A 23,162-nucleotide genomic window follows, 5' to 3' on the forward strand; every position below is an offset into this window, starting at 1 on the left:
CCCCCTCCTCTCTGTTCTAAATGGACGGACGTCCCTATATTCTGGGTCTGTGAGCTCTGGTCCTGTACTCCCCCACTTTAGGAAACATCCTTTCCATGTCCACTCTATCAAGCCCTTTCAATATTACCCTATCTATACCCCTCATAGTTCTGTATACCTCTATCAAATCTCTCCTCAAATCCCCTCTAAGGATTAACGGAATTGTGATAAAAGTGGACATCAGGTAACTGACTACAGAAGCTTTGTGACTGGTTACTAAATCTATCCATACTATCCTTTGGTCACAAACAGTGGCATGCAGAAGTTTGGGACCCCTGGTCAAAATTTCTGTTACTGCGAATAGCTAAAAGATGACCTGATTTCTAAAAGGCATAAAGTTAAAGATGACACATTTCTTTAATATTTTAAGCTAGATTACTTTTTTTATTTCCATCTTTTACAGTTTCAAAATAACAAAAAAGGAAAAGGGCCCGAAGCAAAAGTTTGGGCACGCTGCATGGTCAGTACTTAGTATCACCCCCTTTGGCAAGTGTCACAGCTTGCAAATGCTTTCTGTAGCCAGCTAAGAGTCTTTCAATTCTTGTTTGAGGGATTTTCACCCATTCTTCCTTGCAAAAGGCTTCTAGTTCTATGAGATTCTTGGGCCGTCTTGCATCCACTGCTCTTTTGAGGTGTATCCACAGATTTTCGATAATGTTTAGGTCGGGGGATTGTGAGGGCCATGGCAAAACCTTCAGCTTGCGCCTCTTGAGGTAGTCCATTGTGGATTTTGAGGTGTGTTTAGGATCATTATCCTGTTGTAGAAGCCATCCTCTTTTCATCTTCAGCTTTTTTACAGACGGTGTGATGTTTACTTCCAGAATTTGCTGGTATTTAATTGAATTCATTCTTCCCTCTACCAGTGAAATGTTCCCTGTGCCACTGGCTGCAACACAAGCCCAAAGCATGATCGATCCACCCCCGTGCTTAACAGTTGGAGAGGTGTTCTTTTCATGAAATTCTGCACCCCATTTTATCCAAACATACTTTTGCTCATTGTGGCCAAAAAGTTCTATTTTAACTTCATCAGTCCACAGGACTTGTTTCCAAAATGCATCAGGCTTGTTTAGATGTTCCTTTGCAAACTTCTGACACTGAATTTTGTGATGAGAATGCAGGAAAGGTTTTCTTCTGATGACTCTTCCATGAAGGTCATATTTGTGCAAGTGTCACTGCACAGTAGAACAGTGCACCACCACTCCAGAGTCTGCTAAATCTTTGAAAAGGTCTTTTGCAGTCAAACGGGGGTTTTGATTTGCCTTTCTAGCAATCCTATGAGCAGTTCTCTCAGAAAGTTTTCTTGGTCTTCCAGACCTTCAACTTGACCTCCACCATTCCTGTTAACTGCCATTTCTTAATTACATTATGAACTGAGGAAATGGCTACCTGAAAACGCTTTGCTTTCTTCTTATAGCCTTCTCCTGCTTTGTGGGCATCACTTATTTTAATTTTCAGAGTGCTAGGCAGCTGCTTAGAGGAGCCCATAGCTGCTGATTGTTGGGACAAGGTTTGAGGAGTCAGAGTATCTAGAAAGCTTTGAAATTTGCATCACCAGGCCTTTCCTAATGATGACTGTGAACAAGCCATAGCCCTAACAAGCTAATTAAGGTCTGAGACCTAAGAGTCCTAGATCTAAGATCTAAGATCTAGATCTAAGAGACCTTAGATCTAAGAGCTCAAATCTCTTGGGGTGCCCAAACTTTTGCATGGTGCTCCTTTCCTTTGTTTCACTCTAAAATTGTACAAAACAAGAATACCGCACTAATCTTGCTTAAAATGTTGAAAAGAATGTTTCGTCTTTAACTTCATGACTTTTGGAGATCAGTTCATCTTCTACTGACTTAACTATTCACAATAACAGAAATTTTGACCGGGATGCCCAAACGTTTGCATTCCACTGTACTTACAGATACTGATTGCAACGTCTCATTGGTTTAGGCGGGGCCTGGGCGGGGCTCACTCGACAGGGTATATAAGGAGGTGTCTCTGGGGGACTTGACACTTGACTAATTTGTGCCTGAGGAAGACCGTTGGGTTTACCACTGAAACGTTGCAGTATCTGTGAGCATGTGACTGTTAGTGCCAAAGGATAGGAAGAATAGACATCAGGTAAATCTGATGAAATTAGAACTGAATAAAACTGTTTTTAAAATATTTAAGCACATACATGGAGACACAAGAAGATGTGCACACATACATGAAGACACATGAGCAGGTTCACACATAATGAAGACACAAGAACATATGCACACATACATGAAGCCACATGAGCAGGTTCACACATAATGAAGACACAAGAACATATGCACACATACATGAAGCCACATGAGCAGGTTCACACACACATGCACAAGTACATAATACAGTGTTCTCACCAGGTTAAATTGCTGCTGCAATTTCTCATTAGCGTAGTTGATGCAAAATTGTTCAAAACTGTTGATATCAAATGTTTCAAACCTGAAGTGGACAGAAAGCAGACATTACCTCTCTGAAAATAACTGTTACCTGTCGAACTAGTTTCACAAGAGCAACCAGAACAATGATCCAACACTTGCTGGAACAGCTAACTTCCTGTTGTCAGTCTGTACCATTCTTGCACCCCTCAGTGCATTTATTCCTTCCCAGAACCTTCCAGAAGTTCATGCTAGCAACAGTATTTTATCAATTGGTTATCAGCTGTGATTGTGTTGTGCTAACCACTCTGATATCATGGTACCATGTATTGTCATGTTTGCTCTACATTCTGTTGTGAAGCACTTTGAACTACATCGTCTGTACAAAACATGCTCTGTCGGTATAGGTGTAGTGGACAGAGAGAAAGGCTACTATGGCTTGCAGTAGGATCTGGACCAATGGGAAAATGGGCTGCAAAATGACAGATGGAATTTAATGCAGACGAGTGCGAGGTTTTGCACTTTGGTAGGACCAACCAGGGTAGGTCTTACACAGTGAACATTCGGGCACCGAGGGGTGTTGTAGAACAAAGGGATCTGGGAATACAGGCCCATAATTCCCTAAAAGTGATGTCACAGGTAGATAAGAGTAATAAAGAAAGCTTTTAGCATATTGGCCTTTATAAACCAATGTATGAGTACAGGAGTTGGGATGTTATGTTGAAATTGTATAAGAACCTGGTGAGGCCTAAGTTGTAATATTATGTGCAGTTTTAGTCACCTACCTACAGGAAAGATGAAAGAGTCTAGAGAAAATTTACAAGGATGTTGCTGGGATCTGAGAACCTGTGTTATAGGGAAAGGTTGAACAGATTAGGACTTTTTTCCCAATGACGTAGCAGACTGAGGGGGGATTTGATTGGAGATATACAAAGTTATGAGGAATTTCAATAGGGTAAGTGCAAGCAGACTTTCACCACTGAGGTTGGGTGGGGCTACAACTAGAGGTTATGGGTTAAGGGTGAAAGGTGAAAAGTTTAAGGGGGACCTGAGGGGAAACATATTCAGACAGAGGGTGGTGACAACGTGGAATGAGCTGCCAGCAGAAGAGGTGCATGCAAGGTCGATTTCAACGTTTAAGAGTTTTGGATAGATGCATAGATGGGGGTGGGTTTTGGAGGGCAATGGTCGGGGAGGAGGTCAATGGTTCAAGTGGATTAATAGTTCAGCATGGACCAGATGGGCCGAAGGACCTGTTTCTGTGCAGGAGTGATCTATGACCTTATAAATAATTTATTATTATTATTAATTTTGAATACACCTTTCATGTTCTCCATCAGTGCTCTTAGCCTATCTTGTCACTCTTTGTAGCTGAAATGCTTTCTGCGGCAATAAGCATTTATGGGCAATTAATTCACTGAGTGAGCAGTTCATAACAGAAGATGGCCTTTTCTCCCCTTATTGTGACAAAAATGCCTCATGAACTTATGCCAAATCATAATCCACAAAACAACTTCAACAGTAGAGACTCTGTAGATACTAGAAATCCAGAGTAACATACACAAAATGCTGGAGGAACTCAGAGGGTCGGGCAGCATCTACAGAAATGGATAAACAGTCGACACTTTGGGCCGAGACCCTTCTTCAGAACAGGAAAGGAAAAATTGTTGGAAAGGGCAAGAACTTTCAAAAACTTGTTGGCCAACAGTTTCACTCAAACATCTTTTCAGTAAATTCTGGACATTACTTTTAACCTGTAGAACTGAAATTTCACTGTGGACCACCACGTGACAGCTGGTATCCAAAATTGAGATTTTAAGTTTAAATAGATTTGTGCAATTGGTGTCTCTGGAAACACAAGAGATCCTGCAGATGCTGGAAATCCAGAGCAACACAAACAAAATACTGGAGGAACTCAGCAGGTCAGGCAGCATCTATGGAGAGGAATAAACAGGCTACAGCCATTCATCAGGACTGGAAAGGAATGGGGAAGAAGCCAGAATAAATGGGTAAGGAGGGAACTGGGAAGAGAAGGAACAAGCAGGTGATAGTTGAATGCAGGTGGCTGGGGAGGTAGGAGGTGGGGAGGAGTGTGAACAGAATACTGTGGGAAGCTGGGAGGCAGTAGGTGGAAAAGGCACAGGGCTGAAGAAGAAGGGATCTGATAGGAGAGGAGAGTAGACCATGGAATAAAGGGAGGGAGATAGGAAATCAGGAGGAGGAAGGTGCAGGTAATGGGTAGGTTCTGAGGGTGAGGGAAGGGAAAGAGATGGGGTAATAGTGCCAAAGGGACATGGGAAAACACAGGGAGGATTTATTTCCTCTCAAATAGGTAACATATGAAATCACGTCCTAGGGTGCCATTGTAGCTTATTCGTTAGGACCTCTCTTCCAGCTTGGGACATTCCAGAGTTCAGAGTTCAATTCCTGCGCCAAATGTAAGGAGCTTGCATTTCTCTCTGTGAACCATGTGGGTTTCCTCTGAGTGCTCCGGTTTCCTCCCACAGTGCAAAGACCCAGTTGGTAGGTTAATTGGTCAATGTAAACTGTCCCGTGATTAGACTAGTGTTAAATAGGTGGGTTGCTGAGTGGTGAGGCTTATTGGGCTGGAATGGCCTGCTCTGTACTGTATCTCTAAATAAACAAACACTGCAAATAAATAAAATTATCCTCCCAAGAATATTCATCTCATCTATTTCAGATCAATCCATAAAGCCTAAGTCTGCACCCTCTCTGAAGCTTCTGCATTCTTCCTATAATGAGGCAACCTGAACTGATCATAATCATTTCTCCCCCCCAAGCTATCAGACTCCTCAATACCCAGAACCTGGACTGACATCTTACTGCCCTCTACTGTGCCTATGGTCTTGTTTATTATTTATTGTAATGCCTGCACTGTTTTGTGCACTTTATGCAGTCCTGGGTAGGTCTGTAATCTAGTGTAGTTTTTTTTCTGTGTTGTTTTTATGTAGTTCAGTGTACTTTTTGTATCGACTCATGTATCACCATGGTCCTGAAAAATGTTGTCTCATTTTTACTGTGTACTGTTCCAGCAGTTATGGTCGAAATGACAATAAAAAGTGACTTGACTTGACTTAACACCATCATTCCCACAATCCTCATTGAGAAGTTACAGAACCTGGGCCTCTGTACCTCCCTCTGCAATGGATCCTTGACTTCCTAACTGGAAGACAACAATCTGCGTGGATTGGTGATCATATCTCCTCTTTGCTGACGATCAACACTGGTGCACCTTAGGGGTGTGTGCTTAGCCCACTGCTCTACTCTCTCTATGCCCACGACTGTGTGTCTAGGCATAGCTCAAATACCATCTATAAATTTGCTGATGATACAGCTATTGTTGGTAGAATCTCAGGGGTGACGAGAGGGCATACAGGAGTGAGATATGCCAACGAGTGGAGTGGTGTCACAGCTACAACCTGGCCACTCAACATCAGTAAGATGAAAGAGCTGATTGTGGACTTCAGGAAGGGTAAGATGAAGGAACACATACCAATCCTCATAGAGGGATCAGAACTGGAGAGAGTGAGCAGTTTCAAGTTCCTGAGGTGTCAAGATCTCTGAGGACCTAACCTGGTCCCAACATATCGATGCAGCTATAAAGAAGGCAAGACAGCAGCTGGACTTCATTAAAAGTTTGAAAAGATTTGATAGGTCAACAAATATACTCAAAAACTTCTACAGATGTACCATGGAGAGCATTCTGACAGGCTGTATCACTGTCTGGTATGGAGGGGCTACTGCACGAGACCGAAAGAAGCTGCAGAGGGTTGTAAATTTAGTCGGCTCTATCTTGGGTACTAGCCTACAAAGTACTCAGGACATCTTCAGGGAGCGGTGTCTCAGAAAGGCAGCATCCATTATTAAGGACCTCCAGCACCCAGGGCATGCCCTTTGCTCACTGTTACCATCAGGTAGGAGGTACAGAAGCCTGAAGGCACACACTCAGCGATTCAGGAACAGCTTCTTCCCCTCTGCCATCCGATTCCTAAATGGACTTTGAACCTGTGAACACTACCTCACTTTTTCCAATATATATTAATTTCCGTTTTTTGAATTATTTTAATTTATTCAATATATATATACTATAATTTATTTACTTATTATTATTATTTTATTCTTCTTCTTCTATACAGTATTATGTATTGCATTGAACTGCTGCCGCTAAGTTAACAAATTTCACTACACATGCCGGTGACAATAAACCTGATTCTGATTCAATGTCAGCCACCCATTTTAATTCTACTTGCCATTCACTTTCTAACACATTGATCCATGGTCTCCTCTCCTGCACAATGAGGCCATTCTCAGCTCGGAGGAGCAACACCTCATATTCTGCCTCAGTAGCCTCCAATCTGACAGCATGAATATTGATTTCTCCAACATCTGGTAATTTCTCCCCTTCCTGGCTTCCCTCTTACCCTTTCTCTTCTCCACACTTGCCCATCTCCTCCCTCTGGTGCCCCTCTTTCTTCTACGGTCCACTTTCCTCTCCTATCAGATGCATACTTCTTTACCCCTTTACCTCTTCCACCTATCACCTCCGAGCAGCTTCTTACTTCATCCCCCCCTCCCACTCATCCACACTCCCCCTCACCTAGTCTTACCACCTATCACCTACCAGCTTGTCATCCTTCCCATAACCCTACCTTATTCTGGTCTCTGACCCCTTCCTTTCCAGCTTGGGTCTTGGCTTAAAATGTCAACTGTTTATTCCCCTCCGTAGATGCTTTCCAACCTGCTGTGTTCCTCCAGCATTTTGTGTGTGTTACTCTGGAATTCCAGCATCTGCAGAATCTCTTATGTTTTTAATTTGGCAATGGTTTTTTTCAGTGCCCCGATGAACCATAAATATGCACTTGTCAGACAGCATCACCATCAGCAGGCTTGGCTGTAATCTCCAAGCAGCACTCCCACCGTCTAAAATAATAGCCTCTGGAGAATTCCCAGGGACAGCACAAAAGATAATTGGATCGCGGAAAATGTCTCAGGCAATCCTTTCAGTTTGGGTTTGAGTCTGACCTTGTACAAAGTTAGTTTTTAATAATCACAATTTAGCTTCTAATGGGTTGACATCTACAGGACAGGAATAGCACTGGAGGGGCCATTGTGGGAACCGAAATACACATAACACAGCACTTCTCTCCTCCACGGCTCAGTCTCTGCACAAGCAGAGGGACTGACGTCCAACCTCACCACTGGACTGTATAAACATATGGACCCAAAGCACAGTATTATCCATTCCAGGCTGGAACTCCTGAACCATGAATCCACACAAAAATAACAGTCTTGATGAATGGTCTTCGCCTAAAACGTCAACTGTTCATTTATCTCAAGGGACACGGGAGTCTTCTGCAAGAGCGAGGAATGACCTGAAGATTGGACAATTGAAGCGCTGGGCCAGATTGAAAAGGTCAGGGTGTCAGGGGCCAGAGGTTCAGTTCATTGCTCTGCGCGGTTTGCTCGGCTCTGCACTGAACTGAGGCTGTGGCCTGCAACTAACAGGCTCCTGCATCAGCTGTACTGATGACCTGCTTTGTGCCTGTAGACTCACTTTCGTGAACTTCAGTTCTGAATGTTAATTGCTTACATTTATTGTTTGCATGATTTGTTTTTTTTCTCTCTGCACTTTGGGTGTTTGATGACTTTTTTAGAATGGGTTTCTTTGTTTTGTGGCTGTCTGAAAGGAGACAATCTCAAGGTCATATAAAGTACACATATTTCGATAATAAATGTAGTTTGAACTTTTTGAACGGAGTGCCTAAGGATTAATTTGTTTAATTCTGCTGTTATGTTTTATGCTTTTGATAGGTGCTGCCTGATTTGCTGAGTTCCTGCAGCATTTTGTGTGTCCAATGGTAACACTGACTCAACTGATACAATGCTGAATGACTTGAGTTAAGTTTGTATGTACGGAACGGTAAGTCAGTGGTTAGCTCCAGCAGCTTGGTTTCAATTCCACCTCTGTGCATCAGGAGCTTATGAGTTCTTCCTGGGACGGTTTCCTCCAGATAAAATGAATCTCGTTAGTATATGGTGACATATATGTACTTTGTTAATAAGTATGCTTCAAACTTTGAACAAATGTTAGTAAGTTACCTCACTGTAACAGGTCAATTAAGAAAGGACTGTGTCACTAAAACCAAAAGCCACAGCCGCTACTTACTCCAGCCCACACTTCACCAGAATACGTGGATCCCGATCAGCCTCTACAGCTACCTGAGGACCCAACAACAGGAGAACATCATACCCTAAACACCTCTGAAGATCTGTCCTGGGCCCAACGTACTAATGCCATTGGAAAGAAGGCACAACAGTGCTATATTTTATTCGGAGAATCAGGAGACTTGGTATGTCAGCAATGACTCTTGTAAATTTCTACAGATGCACCGTGGAGAGCCTTCTAACTGGCTGCATCTCTGTCTGGTATGGAGGGGCCACTGTGCAGGATCAGAAGAAGCTGCAGAAAGCTGTAAACTCAGCCAGCTCCATCATGGGCACAGGCCTCCCCACCATCTAGAGCACCTTCAAAAGGCGATGTATCCATCATTGAGAACCCCCATCACCCAGGACATGCCCTCTTCTCACTGCTACCATCAGGGAGGAGCTACAGGAGCCTGAAGACACACACTCAACATTTCAGGAACAGCTTCTTCCCCTCCGTCATCAGATTTCTGAACAGACAATGATCCCATGAACACTATCTCACTGTTTGTTTCTTTTTTTGCTCTCTTTTTACATTACTTACTATATACTTATTGTAATGTATAGTTTTTAATTTTAGCTCCAAATTGCAGCATCTACAGTCTCTTACATCTCCTTTGGTTGGCCTACATTTGGCATTCTTTGATCATCATGCTTGGGCCCTGAGATCCTGTGGAGCAGCGGCCATTGGTGAACACCTGTCTCCATCGTCCTCAGAAGTCGATAGTATGGTTGGAGTTCACCAATGTTTCTGTAATCTATTGTGTCCACTGTACAGGGGATTGTCCTATACAGCTTCACCCGAGCCCCGTTAGCCAATCTTGTTGTTTCTACCTCTCACGGCGGGGACATAACCTTTCTTTCCGTTGGTTTCGTGGCACAAGACAGCATAACAACAAATTTCAGGACATAAGCCAGTGACATTAAACCTGATACTGATTGTGATACCCGACTCGTGTGATGGCAGTAATACTGTCACTAAACTGCACTCATTATCAACCCTAGTTCCCGGTTTGGCAGGATGCAATGCCGTGTAAACGTTGCTCAGTTGCGTACCCGTAAATGTCCAGGACGCCAATGAACGAGTGCTGCTTGCTGGTTGTATGAAGCGCTTTGTTGATTTGTTCCACGATCCAGTTGAAGAGCTGGGCGTAGATGTGTTTGGCCAATGCGTTCCTGGCATTGATGGCATGCTGCTTGGACATGGTCTTCACATATGTCTCTGACGTGGTGACGAGCTTCCGATGACAGAGCCAGTGTTCCATCTGGTCGTGTTCAACCCCCAGCAGATCACAGAAGTATCTTAGGTGCTTATCCTTCTTCTGAAAGTACAGAGATTAATTGTTAACAAGCTAGAGTGCTGTTAATCTTCTGATAGCTAACAAGCTGTTAATACTTGATATGTTAATAATTGATTTTCAATATGTTGATATTTGATATTTAATATGTTAAGATTTGATATGCTAGATATAATGAGAGATTTTCTGATAGATATGATGGCACATTTCTGGTAATTTTTAAAAACAAACATGAGGAAATCTGCAGATGCTGCAAATCCACACAACACACACCGAATGCTGGAGGAACTCAGCAGGCCGGGCAGCATCTGTGGAAAAAGTACGGAAGCGGAGAAGGGGTTTTGGGGGTTGATGTGCCTGATCCGTTTTGCTTGTATTTAGTGCAGGAGGAGGGATTTGGGGGTTGACGTGCTTGTTCCATTTTCGTTTGTTTTTTTCATGTGGGAGGAGGGATTTGGGAGTCGATATGCTGATCAGTTTTGTTCTTTTGTTTTGCGGGGAGGTAGGATTTGGGGGCTGATGATTGTGCTGCCTTTCTTTTCGCTCTTGGTTTCATGATTACCTGGAGAATGGAAGAACTTCAGAGTTGTATGCTTTGATAATAAAATGAACTTTGAACATTTTGAAAGAAAATGAAAATATTTTTTATAAACCTTTCTTGTATATTTTCTGACATCTCATTATCAGCTGAGTATGATCAAAGCCTCTCAAAGTCCAAGACTACGTCCCCGTCATGAGAGGGAGAAACGGGTAAGGTTGGCTAACAGGGCTGTGGTGAAGCGCTGTAGGCCAATCCCCGGTGCAGTGGACATAATAGATTACAGAAACATTGGTGAACTCCAACCATACCATCGACTTCAGGGGATGATGGAGACGGGTGTTCATCAATGGCCTCTGCTCCATAGGATCTCAGGGCCCAAGCAAGCATGATCAAAGAATGCCAAATGTAGGCCAACCAAAGGAGATGTAAGAGACTGTAGATGTTGGAATTTGGAGCTAAAGAAACAATTGTTGAACGATCTTCCAGAGGAAGTGGTTTAGAAGGTAAAATATGACAACATTTAACAGAGATGATTGTCCTTTAAATGTTAATAAAAATGTCTCACACTTGTCTGCATTAAAAAATAACTATTGAACGAGGACTAGCGTGCAGTGTTGCATTCTAGAAGGACAAACCAGAGCAGCAGAGAGATCTTGGGATCCAAGTTCACAGCTCCCTTGAAAGTGGCTACACAGGTCGATAAGGTGGTTAAGAGGTTTATGCAATGTTTGATTTTATTTGAGTTCAAAAGTCAGGAGGTTACTTTGCAACTTTATAAAACTCTGGTTTGGCCACATCTGGAGCATCGCATACAGATCTGGTCACCCCACTAGAGTAAGGATGTTGAGGCTTCGGAGGAGGTGCAGAGAAGGTTTATCAGGATGCTGCCTGGTTTAGAGGATATCATGAGAGGCTGGATAAACTTGGGTCGTTTGCTCTGGAGTGCCAGAGGCTAAGGGCAGATCTGATTGAGATTCATAAGATTGAGAGGCATAGACAGAGTGGACAGACAGTATCTGTTTCCCAGGTTTGCAATGTCTAATACCAGAGGGCATGCATTAAAGGTAAGAGGGGTAGGTTCAAAGGAGAGCAACACACACAAAATGCTGGTGGAACACAGCAGGCCAGGCAGCATCTATAGGGAGAAGCACTGTCGACGTTTCGGGCCGAGACCCTTCATCAGGACTAACTGAAAGGAAAGATAGTAAGAGATCTGAAAGTAGGAGGGGGAGGGGGAAATCTGAAATGATAGGAGAAGACAGGAGGGGGTGGGGTCAAGCTAACAGCTGGAAAGGTGATTGGCTAAAGGGATACAGAGCTGGAGAAGGGAAAGGATCATGGGACAGGAGGCCTAGGGAGAAAGAAAGGGGGAGGGGAGCACCAGAGGGAGATGGAGAACAGGCAGAGTGATGGGCAGAAAGAGAGGGGAAAAAAGGGGAGAAAAAAGCTAAATATATCAGGGATGGGGTAAGAAGGGGAGGAGGGGCATTAACGGAAGTTAGAGAAGTCAATGTTCAAGCCATCAGGTTGTAGGCTACCCAGACGGAATATAAGGTGTTGTTCCTCCAAACTAAGTGTGGCTTCATCTTGATAGTAGATCCTCCCCCTCCCCCTTTCTTTCTCCCTAGGCCTCCCGTCCCATGATCCTTTCCTTTCTCCAGCTCTGTATCACTTTCGCCAATCACCTTTCCAGCTCTTAGCTTCATCCCACCCCCTCCGGTCTTCTCCTATCATTTTGCATTTCCCCCTCCCCCTCCTACTTTTAAATCTCTTACTATCTTTCCTTTCAGTTAGTCTTGATGAAGGGTCTCGGCCCAAAATGTCGACAGCGCTTCTTCCTAAAGATGCTGCCTGGCCTGCTGCGTTCCACCAGCATTTTGTGTGTTTTGCTTTAATTTCCAGCATCTGCAGATTTCCTCGTGTTTGAGGTTCAAGGGAGATTAATTTTTTTACTCAGAGAGAGGTGGATGCCTGGGATGGTGGTCGAGGCAGATACATTAGAGGTTTTTAAGAGACATTTGGATAGGCACATGGATGTGAGGAGGATGGAGGGATAGGGACATGGTGTAGGTAGGAGAGGTAAGTGCTTGGGTGCTTTAGATTTGTGTTTCAGCTGGATCAGTTTAGTTTGGGTAGAGCCAGGGAGTGGGCCAGGGGTGATATCACTTTATGATCTACTTAAAGACCTTAAATACTCTTTGATGTACCATCAATAACTCTCTGAGACGTGAGTCGAGATAGGCTTTTATTAGCTGGAAGAAAGCACCATCAGCAGCATCAGCAGCAAGAGACCATCACACAACATCCTGGAGACTGAGGGAGGAGCAGTGCCTCCAATCGTCTTTATACAGGGGTCAGTGGGAGGTGCCACAGGAGCAGTCAGCGGGGGGGGGGGGGGGGGGGGCGTGTCCAGACAGGTATATGTAGTTCACCACACTCTTAAATATGTTTAAGAACACTTCACTGCACTTAAATACACTAACTCTGTTTATTTTGTTAGTTTTAGTTTCATTAGTTTTTAGCGTTTCAAGATTGTTTGTTTTGTTGGTTTGAACTACTTCCTTCGAGTTTACAACTTTGTGATTGGTGGAGCGTGTCATATAGAGTCGACCCCCACCCTTCCATGTTCAGTCTCTGAGTGTGTCTGGTTTGTTTTCAAGTAACTGCTACAGAGACCCTTCACTCTCCGCTACATCACTAGCCGGTCTAGAATTCATTATGCAGAGATTGGTTTAAATAGTGCTCAGACCCTAGTACATTACCAAGACAAAATTTAAATGTCCATAGGACAGTCATTGAGCAAAGGTTGGGCTTATCACCAACAACCACGAGACGGCCTACCGACACCAGGTGGAAGAGCACGAGGCCTGGTGCTAGGAAAATAACCTCTTCCTTAATGTCAACAAGACAAAGGAAATGATTACTCACACCTCTTTACATCAGTGGCAGTGGAAACCACGAGCAATTTCCCACTCCGGGGAGCGTTCGTCACACACAACCTCTCATGTCCCCAAAACACATCCTACACAATCAGAAACACTCACTAGTGCCTCTACATTCTGCAGAGGCTGAACTGTACACATCTGTCTGACCTACAGATGTACAGTTGAGAGCATCCTAACATGCTGCATGATTGGTTGTGGTGGAAGTTACTCTATTGCAGACAGAAAGGCTCCACAATGGGTAGTCAAAAATACCCAACACATCGCCGGCACCAGCCTACCCATCATCAAGGGCATATTTCCAGAAAGATGCCAGAAAAGGACCAGTAACATAATGAAGGATCCCACCCACCCTGCTCATGGACTGTTTGTCCCACTCCCATCAGGGAGGAGGTTACGTATTATTCACGCCAGGACCACCAGACTCAAAAACTGTTACTTTCCCCAAACAGACTGATTAACACCCCCACCCACTAACCCACCCCTCCACACACCCATCCACCACTACTTTATCATTTCCCGTTAGACACCTTATATACAGACACTCCTGTGCCTCGCGTCACTTTGTTCACTCAATCTTTATGTACAGTGTGTATGACATGGTCAATCATGGTCTTTCCATCACCATGATTGCTCTTGGCAAATTTTTCTACAGAAGTAGTTTGCCATTGTCTTCTGGGCCGTGTCTTTACAAGACGGGTGACCCCAGTCATTATCAATACTCTTCAGAGATTGTCTGCCTGGTGTTAGTGGTCGCATAACCAGGACTTGTGATATGCACCAGCTGCTCACACGACCATCCACCGCCTGCTCCCATGGCTTCATGTGACCCTGATCGGGGGCTAAGCAGGTGCCACACCTTGCCCAAGGGTGACCTGCAGGCTAGTGGAGGGAAGGAGCACCTTACACCTCCTTTGGTAGGGACATACCTCCACCCTGACACCCCTTTATGTACATACATGAGCTAATTGTATGTACTTTTATATATTTTGTTTTTATTGTGTTATGCTTATTATGTGCATGTGTTTTTTGTGCTACATCAGATCTGGAGCAGCAATTATTTTGTTCTCCTTTACACTTGTGTACTGGGAATGGCAGTAAACAATCTTGAATATTGAAACCTACAGAACAGAGGATGTAACTACTCTATAGCAAAGACTTACAACAACACCACACGAGTCCGTATCTCTCTCCGAAACAATCTCTACATTTCCCAGGTGGAGAATGGAAGCGATTACTCTATAAATGTTCATCTGGTGTGCATCCTTTACACCTGAAGGACAGAAACACATCATTAACACCGTCACTGGTAAACGTGAAAATACAAACCTTCACATTGATAACTTCATAACTCCAAAAGCAAACTGCTCAGTATGTCTCATTCTAAAGATACTGTTCTTAACTGAATTTTCATAACTCCAAAAGCAAACTGCTAAGTGTATCTCATTTTAATGATTCTGCTCTTAACAGAATTTCCTGCATGAAGTTCCAAATGCAAAAGGTATTAGGACAACAGCTCTCATTGATGCAAGTTTTCAAACTTTTAACCAATTTTCTGTTGACATATAAAACTTTGACAAACTTCTATGGATGTGTGGGGGAGAGTATGTTGACTGGTTGCATCACAGTCTGGTACAGAAACACCAATGCCCTTGAACAGAAAATCCTACAAAAAGTAGTGGATAAGGCCCAGTCCCTCCCAACCCCATTCTCCTGCCTTCTCCCTGTAACCATTGACACCCTGACTAATCAAGAACCTATCAATCTCAGCTTTAAATATACCCAATAACTGATTCTCCACAGCCGTCTGTGGCAATGAACTCCACAGATTCACCACTCTCTGGATAAAGAAATTTCTTCTTGTCTTTGTCTCAATACAGAGATCAAATGTTAGGACCCAACCCTTCAGTGTAACTGATATTTTCAATGTTATTTATTTATTATATGCACATTGTCAGTCTTTGTGCGTGGTTTTTGATTGATTCTATTGTATTTCTCTGTTCCACTGTGAATGCCTGCAAGAAAATGTATATGGTGGCGTATATGTACTTTGTTAGTACACTTACTTTGAACTAAATCGCCATCAGTTGAAATCTGCAATGGGGCTTTTGGGAAGAGTATTGAATTGAATCAGTTTTCAAAACCCCTGGCCTTACCAAGTAGAGCAAAGGCATCCCAAGTTTTCTCAAAGTCTTCAGCATCGTCAACTCCGTCTATCAGCGTGCCGCCACCCTGAGTGGTGTAGAAGTAGTCTTCTGCACTGCCTGAAAGATAGCAAAGCTCTGGTTATTCATAAACACAGATGTGCAGATGGTCAGGTCTCATTCTGCTCCACCCTGAAGGATAATATTACCAATATTATTGTTCATCAAGAGAACAGCTTACTGCTGGAAAAGACAAATTGGTTTTAATCTACACACTTCAAGATAAGTCTAAAGGGATTGTCATTCCCCCCGCCCCCAGTTTACAGCGATTCTAAATTATTGTGAAGATTCAGTCAGGTTTGGTTTCATGTTTCAATCATATTCACATCAGGTTAGCTTTCAAAATAGCCCATCCACACTGACAGCTTTACTGCAACTAAAATTATGTATTTCATATCATTTAGATATTCCTTCCTTGGTAATTTCTGATTAATTATCACCAGAACTGAAAGTTTAACAGGAGTCATTGTTATATGGCACTATAGCACAGAAACACACCTTTCAGCCCATCTAATCTGTGCCGAACTGGTCTGCCTAGTCCCATTGACCTGCAGCCAGACCATAGCCCTCCATACCCCTCCCATTCATGTACAGTACTCATCCAAACTTCTCTGAAATGTTGCAATCAAACCCGAATCTCTCTCTTCCACAGGCAGCTCCTTTTACACTCAACCACAAACTGAGTGAAGAAGTTCCCCTCATATTCCCCGCAGACATTTTACCATTCACCCTTAACCCATGACCTCTAGTTCTAGTCTCACCCAAACTCAGTGGGAAAAAGTCTGCTTGCGTTTACCCAAAGAAGGAATGACAGCAGCTAGATTTCATTAAGGCGGCATCGATCACCCACCACCCAGGCCTAACGAACTCAAGCCATTGCAAAGAAGGCATGACAGTGGCTATACTTCATTAGGAGCTTCAGGACACTTGGGGTGTCAGCAACGACTCTCGCCATTGTAATGTGGAGAGCATTCTCACTGGTTGTATCACCGTCTGGCACGGAGGGGCCACTGCACACGATTGGAAAAGCTGCAGAGAGTTGTAAACTCAGTCAGCTCCATCGTGGGCATGAGCTTTCGTAGCACCCAGGACATCTTCAAGGAGTGATGCCTCAAAAAGGTGCTGTCCATTATTAAGGACCTCCATCACCCAGGACATGCCCTCTTCTCATTGCTACCATCAGGGAGGAGGTACAGGAGCCTGAAGGCACACACTCAGCGATTTAGGATACAGCTTCTTCCCCATCATCAGATTTCTAAATGGACATTGAACCCATGGACACTCTCTCACTACTTTTTTGTAATACTGTATATATCTACTGTAATTGACAGTTTTTTGTTACCTATTGCAAGGTTCTGTGGCCACAAAACAACCAATTTCAGGACATATGCCGTTGATAGTAAACCTGATTCTGATTCTATGCCTCTCATAATTTTATAAACCCCTCATTCTCCAACTAGAATATTCAGAGTTTGAGTTTAAACTCCAAAATAAAGAACATTGTCAGAAATGTCAGCAAATCAATCTGTATTAACATGATAGCTTGCTTTCATTATCTTCTTAAAATTCATTGCCAAGCCATCGTTAATAAGCAGCTATAATTATCTTCTATATGATAATCTGAGTGTTAATTGCTAACATTAGCCTCTCGGACCATGGTTAAACAGCTATTTCTACACAGATCACATACAAAGGAATGCACTTTAGAATCCACCAAATCGTCATCTCAATCAGCAGCACAATTCCAAATTCCTCGGAATTTGATGAATGAGTCACCTTGAGAGTGTCCATGCCAAGGCAATATGTCACACTCCCATTCATTCCCATAACACTCCAAAACGGTGTAATGTAATGCCGAGACTCTCTAAGGCATTGGTCAAATGCACTTGGAGTATTGTCAGCAGTTTTGGACCCCGTATCTAAGGAAAGATGTGCTGGCATTTGAAAGGGTCCAGAGGCGGTTCACAAGAGTGATTCCAAGAAAGAAAAGTTTAACATATGAGGAGTATTTGATGGCTCTGGGCCTGTACTCACTGGGGTTGAGAAGAATGAGGAGAGGATCTTATTGAAATATATTGAATATTGAAAGGCCTGGACACAGTGGCTCTGGAGAGGATGCTTCCATCAGTGGGGGATTCCAGGACTGGGGGCTCAGCCTCAGAATAAAGGCATCCCTTTAGAACACAGATGAGAAGAAATTTCTTTAGCCGGAGGGTGGTGAATCGATGGAATTCATTGCCACAGACAGCTGTGGAGGCCAAGCCATGACTTTTGCACAGTACTGTATTTGTCAACAAGGAGCGGAAAACAGCTTTGTAAATTTGGCAGGGGCAAGGGATGATGGGAAAGGTGGGGGCTGAGCACTTGTGAGAGGGGTGTGGGACAGGCGGGGGCTGAGCACTGTGAGAGGGGTGTGGGACAGGCGGGGGCTGAGCACTGTGAGAGGGGTGTGGGACAGGCGGGGGCTGAGCACTGTGAGAGGGGTGTGGGACAGGCGGGGGCTGAGCACTGTGAGAGGGGTGTGGGACAGGCGGGGGCTGAGCACTGTGAGAGGGGTGTGGGACAGGCGGGGGCTGAGCACTGTGAGAGGGGTGTGGGACAGGCGGGGGCTGAGCACTGTGAGAGGGGTGTGGGACAGGCGGGGGCTGAGCACTGTGAGAGGGGTGTGGGACAGGCGGGGGCTGAGCACTGTGAGAGGGGTGTGGGACAGGCGGGGGCTGAGCACTGTGAGAGGGGTGTGGGACAGGCGGGGGCTGAGCACTGTGAGAGAGGGGTGTGGGACAGGCGGGGGCTGAGCACTGTGAGAGAGGGGTGTGGGACAGTCAGGGGCTGAGCACTGTGAGAGGGGTGTGGGACAGGCGGGGGCTGAGCACTGTGAGAGGGTTGTGGGACAGGCGGGGGCTGAGCACTGTGAGAGGTGTGTGGGACAGGCGGGGGCTGAGCACTGTGAGAGGGGTGTGGGACAGGCGGGGGGCTGAGCACTGTGAGAGGGGTGTGGGACAGGCGGGGGCTGAGCACTGTGAGAGAGGGGTGTGGGACAGGCGGGGGCTGAGCACTGTGAGAGGGGTGTGGGACAGGCAGGGGCTGAGCACTGTGAGAGGGGTGTGGGACAGGCGGGGGCTGAGCACTGTGAGAGAGGGGTGTGGGACAGGCAGGGGCTGAGCACTGTGAGAGGGGTGTGGGACAGGCGGAGGCTGAGCACTGTGAGAGGGGTGTGGGACAGGCGGGGGCTGAGCACTGTGAGAGGGGTGTGGGACAGGCGGGGGCTGAGCACTGTGAGAGAGGGGTGTGGGACAGGCGGGGGCTGAGCACTGTGAGAGGGGTGTGGGACAGGCGGGGGCTGAGCACTGTGAGAGGGGTGTGGGACAGGCGGGGGCTGAGCACTGTGAGAGGGGTGTGGGACAGGCGGGGGCTGAGCACTGTGAGAGAGGGGTGTGGGACAGGCGGGGGCTGAGCACTGTGAGAGGGGTGTGGGACAGGCGGAGGCTGAGCACTGTGAGAGGGGTGTGGGACAGGCGGGGGCTGAGCACTGTGAGAGGGGTGTGGGACAGGCGGGGGCTGAGCACTGTGAGAGAGGGGTGTGGGACAGGCGGGGGCTGAGCACTGTGAGAGGGGTGTGGGACAGGCGGAGGCTGAGCACTGTGAGAGGGGTGTGGGACAGGCGGGGGCTGAGCACTGTGAGAGGGGTGTGGGACAGGCGGGGGCTGAGCACTGTGAGAGGGGTGTGGGACAGGCGGGGGCTGAGCACTGTGAGAGAGGGGTGTGGGACAGGCAGGGGCTGAGCACTGTGAGAGAGGGTGTGGGACAGGCGCCAGAGGAGGAGTGCCAGGGGTGACAGGTGCGTACACACCCATCCAGCCCTGAGACACCAGGCAAAATCATCTGATTCCAAACAACTAGTTTATTGATCATCACAGAATGCATCTCTGGCTCTTACCCTCCCTTCCCCTTTTTCCAACCATGATTCCCCTCTCCCTGTCCCCTTCGCACTCTCTGTCCACAATAGAGACCCACAACAGAATCCAGTTTATGCCACATATGTCATGATATTTTTTGGCAGCAGAACAGTGCAATACATAAAATTACTGCAGTACTGTGTAAAAGTCTTCAGTACCCTAGCTATAAATACTTCCCTAAGACTTTTGCACAGTATTGTATGTCAGTGATAATAAACCTGATTCGGATTCTGAGTCTGAGTCTGCTCTGCCATTCAATCATGGTTGATTCAAAGTACCTATAAAAGGTATTCACCATACCCCACTTGGAAGTAGAACATAGAATAGTACAGCACATTACAGGCCCTTCAGCCCACAATGTTGTGCCGACCCTCAAACCCTGCCTCCCATATAACCCCCCACCTTAAATTCCTCCATATACCTGTCTAGTAGTCTCTTAAACTTCACTAGTGTATCTGCCTCCACCGCTGACTCAGACAGTGCAATCCACGCACCAACCACTCTCTGAGTGAAAAGCCTTCCTCTAATATACCCCTTGAACTTCCCTCCCCTTACCTTAAAGCCATGTCCTCTTGTACTGAGCAGTGGTGCCCTGGGGAAGAGGTGCTGGTTGTCCACTCTGTCTATTCCTCTTAATATCTTGTACACTTCTATCATGTCTCCTCTCATCCTCCTTCTCTCCAAAGAGTAAAGCCCTAGCTCCCTTAATCTCTGATCATAATGCATACTCTCTAAACCAGGCAGCATCCTGGTAAATCTCCTCTGTACCCTTTCCAATGCTTCCACATCCTTCCTATAGTGAGGCGACCAGAACTGGTTGTCTTCATGTCTTCATGTTTTTTTAATCTTAAAACATTGAATCACAGTGGATTTAATTTTCTTTTTTGACACTGATCAACACAAAAAGACTCTCTGCGTCAAAGTGAAAATAGATCTCTACAAAGTGATCTTAATTAATTACAAATATGAAACACAAAATAATTGATTGCATAAGTTTTCACCCCCTTTAATACAACACACCAAATCATCACTGGTGCAGCCAATTGGTTTAGAAGTCACATAATGAGTTAGATGGAGATCTGTTGGCAGTCAAGGTGTTTCAATCGATTGTAGTAAAAATAAAACTGTATCTGGAAGGCCCAACTGCTGGTGAGTCAGTATCCTGGCAAAAACTACACCATGAAGACAAAAGAACACTCCAAGCAACTCTGTGAAAAGGTTATTGAAAAGCACCAGTCAGGAGATGGATACAAGAAAATTTCCAAGTCACTGAATATCCCTTGGAGTACAGTTAAGTCAATCATTAAGAAAGGGAAAGAATATGGCACAGCTGTAAATCTGCCTAGAGCAGGCTGTCCTCAAAAACTGAGTGACCATGCAAGAAGGCGACTAGTGAGGGAGGCCACCACGAGACCTATGACAACTCTGGAGGAGTTACAAGCTTCAGTGGCTGAGATGGGAGAGGCTGTGCATACAACAACTGTTGCCTGGGTGCTTCACCAGTCACCGCTTTAAGGGAAAGCCACTGCTGAAAAAAATCACATGAAATCTTGGCTGGAGTTTGCTAAAAGGCATGTGGGAGAATCTGAAGTCATCTGAATGTTCTATGGTCTGATGAAACCGGAATTGAGCCTTTTGGCCATCAGACGAAACGCTATGTTTGGTGTAAGCCAAACACTGTACATCATCAAAAACACACCACCCCTATCGTGAAGCATGGTGGTGACTGCATCATGCTGTGGGGATGCTTCACTGTAGCAGGCCCTGGAAGGCTTGTGAAGGTAGAGGGTAAAATGAATGCAGCAAAATACAGGGAAATCCTGGAGGAAAACCTGATGCAGTCTGCAAGAGAACTGCAGCTTGGGAGAAGATTTGTTTTCCAGCAAAACAAAGACCCAAAGCATAAAGCCAAAGCTACACAGGAATGGACTAAAAACAACAAAATTAATATCCTGGAGTGACTAAGTCAGACTCTAGACCTCAATCCAATTGAGAATTTGTGGCTGGACTTGAAAAGGGCTGTTCACTCAAGATCCCCAAGCAATCTGATAGAGCTTGAGCAGTTCTGTAAAGAAGAACGCAGAAAAATTGCAGTGTCCAGATGTGCAAAGCTGATAGAGGCCTTCCACACAGACTCAAGGCTGTAATTGCAGCCAAAAGTGCATCTACTAAATACTGACTTGAAGGGGGTGAATGCTTGTGCAATCAATTATTTTGTGTTTTATATCTGTAATTTAGATGTGTAGACAGGGACTATGGAGGGGAGATATTGTACCAATCTCTAAGTGAAGTCTACTACCCATTACTCTGTGACAGTGAACCCTGGTTTGAAATGCCTGCTTTGGTGGAAACAACTTCTGTGCATTCCCTATATAAAACATTTTAAAGATTCCACATGTCTATGTTTGAAACCTATTCTTATGATTCTTTATTGTGTTCTTTATGCTTGCTGTAGTTTTTAAAGCTGTATAGGATCTGGAGTAACAATTATTTTGCTCTCCTTTACACTCGTCTGCTGAAGAATGACAATAAACTATCTTGTTGAAGGAAACATCTTTGATTGTTTCTGATCATTTATGATGATGCTCTGAAGAACTCCCTTAGTGACGGTTCAGAGATTGGAACTGGTTTATTGTGGTCTTATGTACCTCCAACAAACACAACTAACTTCCCATGTGCCCAATACAACTTCAACAGTGGGTGCTTTCACTTCGGTTCCCATTGACACCAGATTTGCCATTATACCTTGATACTGTTCTCCTTCAAAAATGTGCTCGATGAACAGGACATTTGTTCTTTTCCCCAAATCTCAGAGGTCCTCAGGTCCATGTTTACACTACGGCTGTTAAAAGGTCCAAGGTTAAGGGTGAAAGGTGAGATATTTAAAAGGAACCTGCAGGGGGAGCTCCCTCACTCAGAGGGTGGTGTGGCTGCCAGCACAAGTGGTGGATCCAATCCAGGGTACCACCATTTCATTCTCCTTTACACGCTAGCCACATTAGCAGAAGAAAAATCTCAGTATTTCTGGGACCTAGCTGTGGAGAAACTGTCACTCATATTACTGAACTTAGGTTTGAAGCTCAAAGATCGATCAAATATCCAGAGATCAAGGCACAATGGTCAAAGGCCTGAGTCTGTGAATCTCTGCAAATTTGCTGGGGAAGTCCAAGGCCCAATGTTCGTGAATTCATGAGTCTGCTGGGAAAATGCAAGGCTCAATGTTTGTGAATTCACGAGTCTGCTGGGAAAGTCCAAGGCCCAATGTTCGTGAATTCACGAGTCTGCTGGGAAAGTCCAAGGCCCAATGTTCGTGAATTCATGAGTCTGCTGGGAAAGTGCAAGTTCAACCTGGAGAAGTCTGAGGTGGTACACTTTGGAAGGACAAACTCCAAGGCAGAGCACAAAGTAAATGGCAGGATACTTGGTAGTGTGGAGGAGCAGAGGGATCTGGGGGTACGTGTCAACAGATCCCTGAAAGTTGCCTCACAGGCAGGTAGGGTAGTTAAGAAAGCTTATGGGGTGTTAGCTTTCATAAGTCGAGGGACAGAGTTTAAGAGTCGCGGG

General features: G+C 45.0%; 1 protein-coding gene across 1 annotated transcript in view; it reads right to left on the reverse strand.

The window, feature by feature from the left end:
* Positions 1-23,162, reverse strand: part of myo5b (myosin VB) — a 288,715-nt gene that overhangs the window by 139,355 nt on the left and 126,198 nt on the right. The window contains exons 8-11 of the mRNA XM_073064077.1: positions 15,595-15,702; positions 14,602-14,711; positions 9,714-9,979; positions 2,415-2,496 (exon numbers count right to left, since the gene is read on the reverse strand). Of these exons, the coding sequence (XP_072920178.1) occupies positions 2,415-2,496; positions 9,714-9,979; positions 14,602-14,711; positions 15,595-15,702 (566 nt within the window). The remainder of the gene's footprint in view (positions 1-2,414; positions 2,497-9,713; positions 9,980-14,601; positions 14,712-15,594; positions 15,703-23,162) is intronic.

This window comes from Hemitrygon akajei, chromosome 13 (assembly GCF_048418815.1).
Source record: "Hemitrygon akajei chromosome 13, sHemAka1.3, whole genome shotgun sequence".
Classification (NCBI taxonomy): Eukaryota; Metazoa; Chordata; class Chondrichthyes; order Myliobatiformes; family Dasyatidae; genus Hemitrygon; species Hemitrygon akajei.